A 13,023-nucleotide genomic window follows, 5' to 3' on the forward strand; every position below is an offset into this window, starting at 1 on the left:
CAAAAACAAAACCAGCCATTGAGATCAGTAGGCAGACCTCCCAATACAGAATGGCAGAGAGCACCGTTATTTCCCAAAGCAGCCAGCTTCAGGTTTTCTGGCGAACACTCCACAGAAAATACTTGCTGTTATGCTCCTAGTTCTTGAGGTGGTGGTTTTCTTAACCTATTTTGTTTTCAAGGTCTTTTCCAAACTAAGGAGCACTACTCTGCAGATCCCGCTGTCCAATTTAATATCAGCTTTTGGAGGGTTGCCAAGTTATTTTGCCTGAAATGGCTTGCAAGGGCTGGCTGCTGAGAAGTCAGAAGGTCAGCATTCTGCATGTGGAATTTGTTAGTTATGTCAAAGATAAAGGGGAAAGAGGCAGGGGAGGAGGAAAAGTCTTCTGGCAACATCACTGTTGGAAGCAGAGGCAGAAGCAAGCTCTGTGTAATTCTTTTGACTTGCTTACAGAATGACTGCACCACCAGGGAAGTGTGAAGGTCTCTCACAGTACCTATGTTTGACTCCAGAAATAGGAAGCATGGCCAAAGAATTGCTTTTTAAAAAAAATATTCTTTTTCTATTTCTAATTAAGTCTTGCAGAACTCTAGATATTACAATTACTGCTTCTTCCTTAGCCTCAGAACTTGTTACCCTGGTAATACAAGGAAATTAGCTTGGTTTGCCATTTTGTTCTTGACAAATCCACACTAGCTATCACTCATCCCTGCGTTTTCTGCTTTCATCACTGAACTTGCATCTAAAGACAACAGTCTTAGCAGATGCCTTCTCTGCCCATCTACAAACAAGCTAGCCTGTGGTTACTGAACAAGGAGAAAACCTCACTTTGGGACTGCAACTCCCTCTCCTTCGATGTGCAATAAATGAGTTGGCTCCTTACTAAGTGCAAGAGATTTACACTTGATCAAGTGAAATGATAATGATGAGAAAACTGATCATATCTGCTTGCTGGGAAGGGGATGTGGCCTCTGTCATGGACCTGGTGTTGCAATGTCTGATGAACAGGGAGGCTGGAACTAGATGATCTTAAGGGTCCATTCCAACCCAAACCATTCCATGAATAGCACCTCCCTGTAGCCTAGGAAATAGCATGTTTTACAATAGCAGCAGCTTCCCAGCATAGCTTGCTACTTGTCACCTCTGAGGATTAAAAGCTTTTGGGCAACACCTCAAAGACAGTATTTCAGGCTCATATGTAGTGAGGCCTGACCTGCAAAAGTGAAGTATGAAGGCTCCCAAGGTGAGCAGGGATGAGATGGGAGGTGCAGTGCCTGTCTTCTATCCCTGGTTTAGGGAGACTGTGCTATGAGATCCCACTCGGCTGTGGGTCCCACCTTCTGTGGTCACCTCTACTCTCCTGCTGAAGCTTCACTCACAGTCTTTCAAAGCAGCCTGGGCAGATTCAGGCAACTGTCATCAAACAGCAGAGAAGCACTCTGGGGCATGTTTCAATTCAACCTGGAGGCTTACACACAGAAGAGAAACATCCAACATCACCTCAGATCCCAAACAAAGACTGACACATGAGTGGGAGCAGGAAAGCCCCCCTCATCCACACAGGTAACAGAACATTATATGGAAGAGGGAAGTTCTGGAAATCAAGATACAACAAGAAACCACTACAAGACACCAGAGCAAAAGTTATCTATTTTATTACAAAACCAAAAATCACACAGATGCCTTTCAGTCAAACAACACCATAGGCAGAAACGTGCTGGGGCCGAGTAAGTTCAATATAAACTCAGGTCATGAAAAGCACTGCCTTCACATGGATGAATTCCACCATAATGTGGTTTCCTCCAACACACTACGTCCTTGGAGGATCAGCAAAAAAGGAAAGATTTTCACTTCTGTGAGGAAGAGCAGATGACTAGGACTATGGAGCCCTGGTTCTCTTCTCTGTCCCAGCTGTTTTCAGCTGTTATGCAAAGTGGAGCTGGAGAAGTGCAGGAGGACTTGAAGGATGAGGAGAGACATGCCCAGGGTCTGCTTCCAGGCACAACAACTGACACTTCCCATGCCCCAGCTTCAGTAGGATGCTACCGATGCAAGGCAGAGCAGAACATGCATACCACTGCCAGATAAAGACATGTTTGGCCTGGCAGCCAGGTGGACTGGCCAGTTATCTGGCAATAAAAGCAATAAGGGAAAAGAGGAGCTAAGGCACTACTCTCTTCTGATGTTTCTTCAGACTGTTTGGACAACCGATAGGATGGTCCATATAAATCAGGACCTGTACAGTCTGCATGATCTTCCAACACACAAACCCAGAACAAGTAACCCAACCTCTATCCGGACATTACACAATCATGCTGGTTGGGTATTGCATGCCAACATCCAAGCATTGCCAGAAGCTGCTCAAAGGCCCATGCAAACCCAGCAAGTCAGGATGCGGGGACTTGGACTTGTCTTGAGAAAGTAAAGGGGAAAACAATATGCTTGGACCCAAATCCATCCATAAAGTCAGCTCTAGCATAGCAACATGAATACCCACCAATACCAAAGCAAACATCAACAGCCACCACTTGTTTGGCTTCCTTGAAGAAGTGACCCAATTTTAACTCTGAACTACATGTGACTGCAGGCCTTTTGGAAGGGAAGGACACAAGGATGAGAAAAAGGAGATCTGCAGAAGGATTTATGTGACAGGCAGGAACATTGGCTGGCTGGTTTACTGACATTTCCAGAAGAAAAGATGCAGTGACTTTTAGCAGCTCTGCACTCTCCCTGCAATCTTGTGGGGCATTGCCCTGCCCCCTTCGCTAGCTGACAGAACTCCTATAGGCATCCAAGTGGCTGCTTTTGCTGGATGCAACTACACATTAAAAAACCAAACCAAACAAACAAAAAACCCCCACCAACAGCCAGAGCTTTTAATTCATAAAACTAGCATATTAAAAAAGGAGAGGTGCTGTTGTTTTTTGTCTTTTTTTTTTTTTTTAACGCAGTTGAATTCATTCTTTATTCCTACAATAGGATTAATGACCAACAGGGACATTTCTAACTATACACTACACCAAATCATTTCAACAAAAAAAATGTGCCCTGGGCATTTAAAAAGAAAAAAAATCAAGATGATGGGAGCTTGCAGGCCAAAAAAGCACATACATTGTATGTGAGAAACCATGACGATCCAGCAGCAGGATCTGCTCTTGCTAAAAAGAAAATCTCTTTGTATTATGGTGGTGTGATATATACTTCAGAGATTACTAGAGGTGTTTTCAACCATGCCAAATGCTTTAATTAACTCCAATCTACTTCCCAGAAGAAGAGTTATTACTACTCTTAAACAGTTATTTATAGAAAGATTTTTTTGCTTGGTTTTTCTTTTTCTAAATTTCCCATTTTGTCAACAAGGTACTAACTTACTGCATCAGATGCTCCTGCTGTGATGTGTTTATCTTGTGCTATCATCATGATGACATGCCACAGAGTGAAGACGCTGTGTTGCACCATCTTTTACCAAAGCAACAAAGCCTGAAGGGACAAGCCCAGTCTCTATAGTAACACAACGCTGATCTCATATTAGCATGGCATGTCATCATCTCTGACTACAGGTTCTTGGCCCAGAGACAAGTGGCACAAGGATCGCCAGGTCTGAGGTGGAAGGCTGCTTAAAACAATTCCTATCAACGGGCAAGTGCTGCCAGTGGTTGGAAACACAGAAAGCAAAACACCGTGTGTCCCATCACGCTCTTCCCAGATCTAGGATTGCTGATACGGGGGTGTCCGCTCCATCACCGATTTCACAATTGTATCTGAGATTATGAGAGAAACAACTCTGGAAAAACTGCTGGTAGTTGAAACAGCCCCTGTGGCTTCCAAGAGACCAGGCTCCTCACTCCAAGTCTTCACTGTTACTGTAATGTGACACTTCAGTGTGGTAACACTGGAGGTACCAGTAACAGTGAATCAGGTGAGGTGGATACTCTCAGCTAGGCAGGCACACCCCTGTGGGGAGAGGAGCTTGGGATTCACAGCCACCAAAGACAAGAACAGTCATTGCAGCCAGTCCTTTACCAGTGAGCATGGCCCAAGTTGTAGTGTTGAAACATAAATAAACCAGACTCTTGGGGACCGGCAGCATGATTGTGTCTTTCTACACTGACAAATACATTCTTTGCTCTTCAGCTAAGCAACAGGCAGGCTGATGCTGTTTTTAGCAGGCTTCTCAATATTTTTATTGTTATACAACATATAGATGAACACTTTGTCAGAGAGGAAGATGCAAGTCTTCACTCTGCTTACTCTACTAGGCCTACGGCTCCCACATCCTTCCTACAGTGTTAAGATTCCCGAGGCATGGCACATCTTTGCTAATCATGTCTTCTGAGGCAGGACAGTAATGCATTTGCAATTAATTTCTGCTCAACTTGCAACAGGTGCAGAAACCATTTTTGTATGTCCTTAGTACAATCCTTTTCTATCCCTACTTTAAGCAGCTTTGCAGTGAACCAAGAGTTAGGTGAAATCTATGCTCTCTCAAAAGCCCAATTGCCTGTGAGTTGCACAGGGCTTTACACTAAGAAAAGAAGGGGTTCAGCTGCTCCCAAGAAGCATTTGGCACTGTGTGCACATCTGCAAGCACAAGTAATGCTGATATACCTGCTCCTTTGTGCTTGGGGATGTTAAGGTTTGCAACTGGATGATGGCTTGGTGACAGAAATGAATGCACTATTGTAATCAATTAAATGCAAAGTGTCCCTCTAACCCTAACAGCCTTCAAAAGCAAAGGGAGGAACAGAACAGTGACACCAACCTCTGTACAAGACAACTGTACAATTTACATATATATTTATATACAGTATATAAAATTCTCTTTTTTTGAGTCCCAGTGAACTCACTTTTATGTCATCAGTAGCTGTTCCAATTTTAAAAAGTCATGATCCTGCTTCCCCCACTCTCCAAAGTATTAGATAATGGCATTGAAAAGCAATTAAAAACAAACCCAAACCAACTATTAAAAAGTGCAAATGTTCTGGGTGCCACTTCTGCTACATTGGATGTTGCTGATGCTGCAAGCTTGCTCTCAAGCAGCAAGGTGTCTGTCCGTCTGTCGCTGGATCTTTCCTTTGGGTCAGCTCCTGCCTTCCTTTCTTATCTTCTGCTGCTACACCAGGCGACCTACTGAAAGGGTGGGGTGGGCAAGGAGGAAAATAAAACAAAACAGAAACAGCAAAAGTGAGGAAAAAAGGCAAATTAAAAGCAAAAGGGCACTTGACTGATAAAGACACAGTACAGGCTCTGCTGCAGCCATGGCCCCAGAAGGCTGAGATCCCAGAGTAAGCTGCAAGGCTGAAAACAACCAGGGGCTAATGAGACAGCCTTGCTGAAAAAAACGTTGCATGAGTCACACGGAGCTCTGGGGACTGACGTATTTTTAACATAAACCACCACTTTCCTCTCCCTCCCCCTCCTTCGAAACAGGCATGCAGTCTGGGGAAACAACTGGTCTGACATCTCTCCCCCTGCTCTTCTGCTTGTCGCAGCTGATGCAGAAGCCCCCTGCCGCCAGGCTGCCCTGCCACCATCTCCTCCGTGAGCTGCAGCCAGCTGCCTCCTCTCCTAGCAGGCAAGCAGGCCTCGAAGGAGGCAGGCATGCAGGGCAAGGACAAGCCACTGCTCCCTGCCTCTGCAGCAGCACAATGCAGCGGTCTGCCAGCTCCACGGCTCTCAGAGACCTGCCTGCACCAGGCACTCTGAAGCCTACCAAGCTACTGAATCCGCAGCAGGGATACAGCATACTTGGAGCTCGGATACAGCATACTTGCTGAGCTACCCGTGTCCCAGTGGACGGTGCAAGGGTGTTGCTTAGCAAGTCAGATGGATGGGCACACCCCCACGCTCCTTTCTTCAGAAAGCTTTTATTAAGCCCCTCATTAAAGGTTTTCAAAGAATCAATGCTCTTACGGGATCAGAGAAAGAGCTCTGTGGATTAATTACAGGTGAAAACACACTGAAGAGAAGGGAGAAGTATGTGTGTGTTTTTCGGAGAGGAGAAAGGCTACCAGACAGGCATCACTGGAGTTAAGTGCTAATTAGCATGCCCTGTCATGGGAGGTGAATATTGTCAAATGCAAAATTATTCTAGATAGTTGTACTTGAAATTGACTGCACAGCTCTGCAAAAGGCACTCACAGTGCTCAATGACCAACTCATAAAGCCAGAGGATTGACTCCAACATCTATACATGCAACACAGCACACGAGCAGGGAGCGGAAATCACCTGTCCTACACTAAGCACTCTGAGTGACTAGGAAATAGGTAGAAGCCACATTATGCAATTTTTTTTTAATGCCTCCACTCATTTTTTAGCAGCAAACAACAACAATAAAAAAAAAATCAAACACATGCTCAGAATGGAGGACACACCAGGAAAAATTACTGCATGAATGTACGAGGCTTAGCTGATTTTTATCTTCAGTTCTCTGTTCAGCCTGTCTCATCAGGACCAGATAAGGTAGCCAGAAAGGTAAGGGGGATAGCAAGAGGTATGAGAAGACTTCTGTCATTAAGGAAATACATAGGTCTTTTCAACACAGAAAGGAATCTAACTAGACACATGGTTGGAGGGCTATAGAACAAGTGGCAGGAGAAAGACAGGCAAGGGAAAACCGCTCACTGCTTCTAACAATACAAAATGAGAAGCACCCAATGAAAACATGAGGCAGCAGGACTAAAAGCAAAACAAACGCAAGTAGTTCTTCATGCCTGATGAAAGGGTGTGATTCACTGCCTCAAAATATAGAGGAGAGCAGACCTTCACTGGGACAGAGAAGAGTCTTTACGAGAACTTGCCCATGGAGTAGTGTAATGTAAACACAATGAATCACCTAATTCATTGCTTACTAGAAGGTGGAAGAATAGGGTAAGAGAGTGTTCATCCCATTGCTGTTGTATCCTATTCTAATTGCTTAGCTATGTACTGTCTGCCCCAGTTGAAGAGACAGTGCCAGACTTTGAGATGATGCAGCTGAGCTGCATGTTATCATATTTGCATCTCTTATGAACAACTTTGGTTTCCAGCTGTTTCTAAATTGATATTTGTGAACACAGGAGAGCAGGGGAGAATGAATTTTGGGACACATGGTTATCACAAGTAAAAGGGAAACATATTGACAAGATACTCACTGAAAGGGTTAATGCCTTGTCTTTTTCCATTGGGGAAACTGCTCAGGCTACCTGTAAAATCCAAGAACTGTGTTAAAGATAATAAATGCCATGGCATGACAAAGGAGCATCCCCACTGTCTGCTGCCAGAGGGCAGGTTCAAAGGAGCTCCTCTGAGCGTGCACACAGCAAGTCCTGCCAGCACTCCTTAAGATTCACATGCAAGAGTCAGACTAATGTGCTTGAAATGACAGATGTTAAATACCTGGTGGTGTAGTATCTGAATGTTATGAAATCCAGAGGGCAAGAAGCAACAATTACAAGGTTAAACTAAATTGTGGAAGGAGGAGGAAGAAGAAAGGAAGGATGAAAGCAGTGTCATTGAAACAGTTTTTGCTAAGAGCAAGCAAAATAACATCACGTAGAGAGGGGGCAGTGAAGTGAAGATGTAGGCAAAACAGCTAGCCCAAGTTTACTAAATCTTTAGCTTGGATCAAACAATCAAACAGGTGCCTAAAATCAAAGAACTGAACTCATACATGGCAGAAGGGCAGGGACAGACTGCAGAGCTGTGGCTGCTTCATGAGATACAGGCACAGGCACCCTACACCAGGTGGAGCTCATGACAAGGGCTCTCAACTGAACAATAAACCTGTTCCTACCATACACTGGGTACCGACAGCTCAGGGGTTACAGGAGCTCTCGAAAGCATGTTACATTTCCTGCCAGCTGCTTGGTCTGCTTTTAGATGAGGGAGTAGCTAGAAATGGGAACTCCTGCTCCCAGGCAGAAGCAGTAAGCCTGCTGCCACCCTCTACTCTGGTCCAGCCTAAGACTTATCTTTGCTCTGTGTGTGCATCTGACCTGATTGCACAGCTTGCTTTGCACATCAAGTGCTCTGCACACTCGAAGCTAAAGCAAACTCAGCTTTGTGTAGGAGCAAGATAAGCAGAAGCTCAGAGAGCAGGGGTGAGGCTGGGGATGCCAGGCCAGGCTGCAGGACAGAAGCAGAACCACTGGAAAGGAAAAGAGAGAAGGAAAGAAAGGTGGCAGTGGCTGAGTTTGAAACAGGTCAGAAAGCACAACCTTTGGCTTTAGAGATCATTAATAAGAGAAACTGTATAAACATGCTAAGTTATTTCAAGCCCCCCCCAACACCAGCGTCGTATTGGCCATCTGCTCCGGCGAGATCAGAGGAACTGCTGCTGTTCACTAATTTCTGCGCCCGTGTGTAAAAAGCAGAGCTCTGCTGCCGAGAGGTAGATTCCTCCGGAGCTAATTGGGACTCTGCCGGGGGGCTGGCAATAAACCCCAGGGCCTTTACGAGCCGCGGAGGCCGGGCCGCCCCGGGGCCGCGCCCCTGGAGGGCGCTGCCGAGCCGCGGAGGCGCGGCCCCGGCCGGCTGCCTGGGTAAGCGAGAAGTTGACCGAAAACGCCACCTTTTGCAGCGAAGACCGCTGTGCATTGCTGTGAATGAGACCCGCTTGTCTTCAGACAGGGGCGGGGAGCTCCAGGCGAGTTGATGGAAAAGGCAGGGAGCACCCCCGGAACGGGAGGGGTGCTCCAGGCGGGGCAGGCCGGCAGGGCGCTGGGCTCGCCGTGGGTACAGCACATCCGTGCTGGGAAACTACCCTGGCGCTCATCACCTGCCACTCGGAAGGCAGAGGGTACTGCCTCCGGTGGGAACACGGGGCAGCCACCTGCGCCTACAGAAGACAAAACCTGCCCAACAGCCCTGCGCCCGGCAGAAAGCTGACATGAAAGAGAGGGAGGAATATGGCAGATGGTGGCAGTGGGTTACTAACACATACCTGGGAAGCCCTTGAGTACTATAGGGTAACATCCCACCATTCAGTAAGTTTCATAATGCAGAGTATTTGCTCAGCCTCACAAGCACGCTATTTTGGATAACAATTCTAGCCACACTGGATTAAGCCAAGTGTCTTTCAAAAGGAAAAACCCCAAGGAAAACCTGAAAGCTTTTGTAGGCAGAAATGATTCCTCAGACTTACCGAACAAAGCTCTCACCTTTGATGGGGAGGTGGAACATGCTACTACAAGCCGTATCTTGTGTCCTCACCACAGTACTGATGCCCTGATTCATACTGACCATCAGTAACTTTCCTAAAGACGACAAACTTCAGCACCCCTACTGAGCTCCAAAGGGGGATATCCAAACAAGGCAAAACCGAGCACTGAACCAGTGTGGCTTGTTTACATTCTAATCTAATTGCAATTAGATGTACTCTGAATTTTATTATCTTTTATTATCAGTCATTACCTGGTGACCGTTTTCTCATAGCCTCTCAGACTGTCACCAGCTTTCTACCATCATTAGCAGTGATATAGAGCATCCTCATTCCCAGAAGCCTCCGGAGCACACAGAGAATCAGTCACTTCTGTGGATACCAATAAGTGTCCCAAACATCACCGAATTAAATCAGCTGTTTAGATTGTCCATTCACTAACAACCTCCCTTCCCACACCTCTGAAGTGAATGGACCGCAAGATAGGGACTGGGGGAGCAAAGTCTCTCCCGTTGTAAGAGATCAGGTTTGTGACCACCTGAGGAACCTGAACATATGTAAGTCTATGGGACCTGATCAGTTGCATCCCAGAGTCCTGAGGGAATTGGCTGATGTAGTAGCCAAGCCACTCTCCATAATATTTGAAAAGTTATGGTAGTCAGGTGAAGTTCCTGGTGACTAGAAAAGGGAAACATTGCACCCATTTTTAAAAAGGGTAGAAAGGAGGACCCTAGGAACTGCTGACTCATCAGCCTCACCTCTGTGCCTGGGAAGATCATGGAACAGATCCTCCTAAAGCTATACTCCATGTGCCTTAGCACAGGAAAGTGGTTCAACGCAGCCAGCATGGCTTCACCAACCCAGTGGCCTTCTATGATGGAGAAACTACATCAGTGGACAAAGAAGGAGCTATGGATGTTCTCTTGACTTCTAGACACAGTCCCCCACAAAGTCCTTCTCTCTAAATGGGAGAGAGATGGATTTGATGGATGGACTGTTCAGTGGATAAGAAATTGGTTGGATGGTCACATCCAGAGAGTAGTAGTCAACAGCTCAATGTCCAGATGGAGATCAGCAACGAGTGGTGTCCCTCAGGGGTCTGCACTGGGACCAGTACTGTTTCATTTCTTCATCAATGACATGGACAGTGGGACCAAATGCACCCTTGGCAATTTTGCAGACAATACCAAGCTGAGTGGTGTGGTTGACACATCTGAGTGACAGGATGCCATGCAGAGGGACCCAGACAAGCTTGAGAAGTGGGCCCATGTGAACCAATACAGGCTGGGGGATGGAGGGATTGAGAGCAGCCCTGAGGAGAAGGACTTGGGGGTACTGGTGTATGAAAAGCTGGACATGAGCCAGCAATATGCTCTTGCAGCCCAGAAAGCCAATCCTATCCTGAGCTCCATCAAAAGAAGCGTGGTCAGCAGGTCAAGGGAGATAATTTCTGCCCCTCTACTCTGCTCTCGTGAGACCCCACCTGGAATACTGCATTCAGATCTGGGGTCTCCAACACAAGAAGGACACAGAGCTGTTGGAGCGGGTCCAGAGGAGGGCCATGAAGATGATGCAAGGGCTGAAGCACCTCTCCTATGAAGAAAGGCTGAGAGAGTTGGGGTGGTTCAGCCTGGAGAAGAGAAGGCTCTGGCGAGACCTTATTGCAGCCTTTCAATACTTAAAGGGGCCTATAAGAAAGATGGGATAGACTTTTTGGTAGGGCCTGTTGCAACAGGGACAAGGGATAATAGTTTTAAACTCAAAAAGGGTAGATTTAGATTAGATCTAAGGAAACAATTTTTTATAATGAGGGTGGTAAAACACTGGAACAAGTTGCCCAGAGAGGTGGTAAATGCCCCATCCCTGGAAACATTCAAGGCCAGGTTGGACAGGGCTCTGAGCAACCTGATCCTGTTGATGTCCCTGCTCATTGCAGGAGAGTTGGACTAGATGACCTTTAAAGGTCCCTTCCAACCCAAACTATTCTATGATTGTTTTTCCTTCTTTCTATAGTATTTGTTCAACTCTAGTAGAAAGTGACATGCTGTTTAATTACACACACCCCCTCCCCGCCCCCCCCCCCCCCCCCCCCCCCCCCCCCCCCCCCCCCCCCCCCCCTTTTTAATTAAGACATTTTGATCCTGTTTCTGGACTGTGCTCTTGGTAGCCGGCTGCTGGCACAAACAGTGGCTGGGTTCCACCTCAGAAGTCCTCACGGTCTGTGAAGTGTGCTCAACACCTACCATCTGACAAGCTCTTGGATGGCAAAGCAATCACGGGATCTGAACTGGCAGAAGGTAACTTCCCGTCAGCTGGCAGAGGGACATTTTGCTGCTTAATCCCTTAGCTCCTCTTTGGGCATGCACAAAATGCTGACTTTGTCTTCTGAATTTGGAAGAATATAGAGGTAAAACTCAACTCCAGCATTTTGCAGCCAGCACAACTAGTACAAGCCTTGCTCAGACCTACAGTCCTCCTCTCTTGAGATCACTGGACTCCAATTAATCTTGGGTGCAGTAACTTTCCAGCAAAGCCTTACAGTCCATGCTTATCTCCTCTCAAGGACCCTGCCTTTTGACTAATGCATAGAGCTAAATTTATTTGATCACAGACAGCTCCCCCCTTTACTCAGGCTGTACAGACTGCACTGATGAATGCTAACTTCTAACAGGCTGTAAATCAGTGTTTTCCTTCCACAATTCCTCAAACAGACAATCCTAGATCAAATGATGGCAAAGACTCTTTCTGGCATACTCTGGGCTGTAAGCACTCTCTGCCTGTTCTGCCCCAGTTTAAGAAGCCATTTGCAGGCTTCCGCAGACCCTCAAAGGCTGACTCTTTGTGGCTACTCCATTCCGAGATCCAGGAATGGCATTTTTCCATCTGAGTTGCCCTTGACAGAAACACATCTGGTTAAAGCAGAGGGGCACAAGCTGTGCAAAGTGACGACCAGACCTAGTAGATTTCCCAGCAATCTTCTGGGTCATCATAAGGATGGAAGGGTTGCTGGTGGACTGGACAGCTATTTTCCTCACTGAAGAACCACTGGCTGGCAGAATCCACATATTGGGTTACCACAGGCATCAAGAACCTGCTGAGGAGGGGAAGACAGACAGTACTATGCATCTCAGACAGATTTGATCCTAAGCTGGACAGAGCTCAGAGTTGGGTTTGTCCTTATGAATATCTCAGCTGAATCCTTGCACATAAATCTTATTTCTTTAGACTATTTAGTGTCCAAGAGGCATTTAACAGTGCTGATTTATCTATGTCCTGTGCTTCCTTCAAGCAACACATTTTCATGTCTGGATAGAACTGGCCACAAAAAAAAACCCAAAAGCAAAACACTGACAAAGCTGCAGAAGCTTTAACATTTGTTTTCCTTAGCATACCAAACCCTAAAAATTTGATTAAGTTTTTATTTTCAAAATCATTACAAGTGTTCAGTTTGCCTAGCAGGAGGCACACTCACCTGGAATGATGACCCACTTCATTTTAGTCCTTATGATGCTGAATACCCAACCAGGATTTGCAACAGCTGAGGCAAGTTCATTTGCAATGAAGTATATCAAGGGGAAATGATGACTTTCCTTGCCTCCCTCCAACCCTTCCTCATCCAATCCAGACCAGAAAAACCTTTCCAGCAAGTTCTTGTGAATAGAAAGCAGAGAAAACACATCATCTACCACCTCACTAATTCATGACTTCTTAAAAAAGATCCATCACAAACTTGCTTACTGCACCTCTAGAGTACTCTCCCTCAGTTCTTTCCTACATGTTAGTTCCTGCTCCCTGCACTGCCCCCTCTACTGCTTTTTAGCCCTCACCATCCTTTAGCCCAATTTCGTCCTCCTTCTATATAACTTATCCATTTATCTTTGAT

General features: G+C 46.1%; 1 protein-coding gene across 1 annotated transcript in view; it reads right to left on the reverse strand.

Annotated features, from left to right (window-relative positions):
- Nucleotides 1–7,096: 7,096 nt before the first annotated feature.
- The window catches only part of SMOC1 (SPARC related modular calcium binding 1), a 129,833-nt gene continuing 123,906 nt past the window's right edge, over nucleotides 7,097–13,023 (reverse strand). Inside the window, exon 12 of the mRNA XM_086613612.1 lies at nucleotides 7,097–7,185. Within this exon, the coding sequence (XP_086469738.1) occupies nucleotides 7,097–7,185 (89 nt within the window). The remainder of the gene's footprint in view (nucleotides 7,186–13,023) is intronic.

This window comes from Tauraco erythrolophus, chromosome 6 (assembly GCF_009769465.1).
Source record: "Tauraco erythrolophus isolate bTauEry1 chromosome 6, bTauEry1.pri, whole genome shotgun sequence".
NCBI lineage: Eukaryota > Metazoa > Chordata > Aves > Musophagiformes > Musophagidae > Tauraco > Tauraco erythrolophus.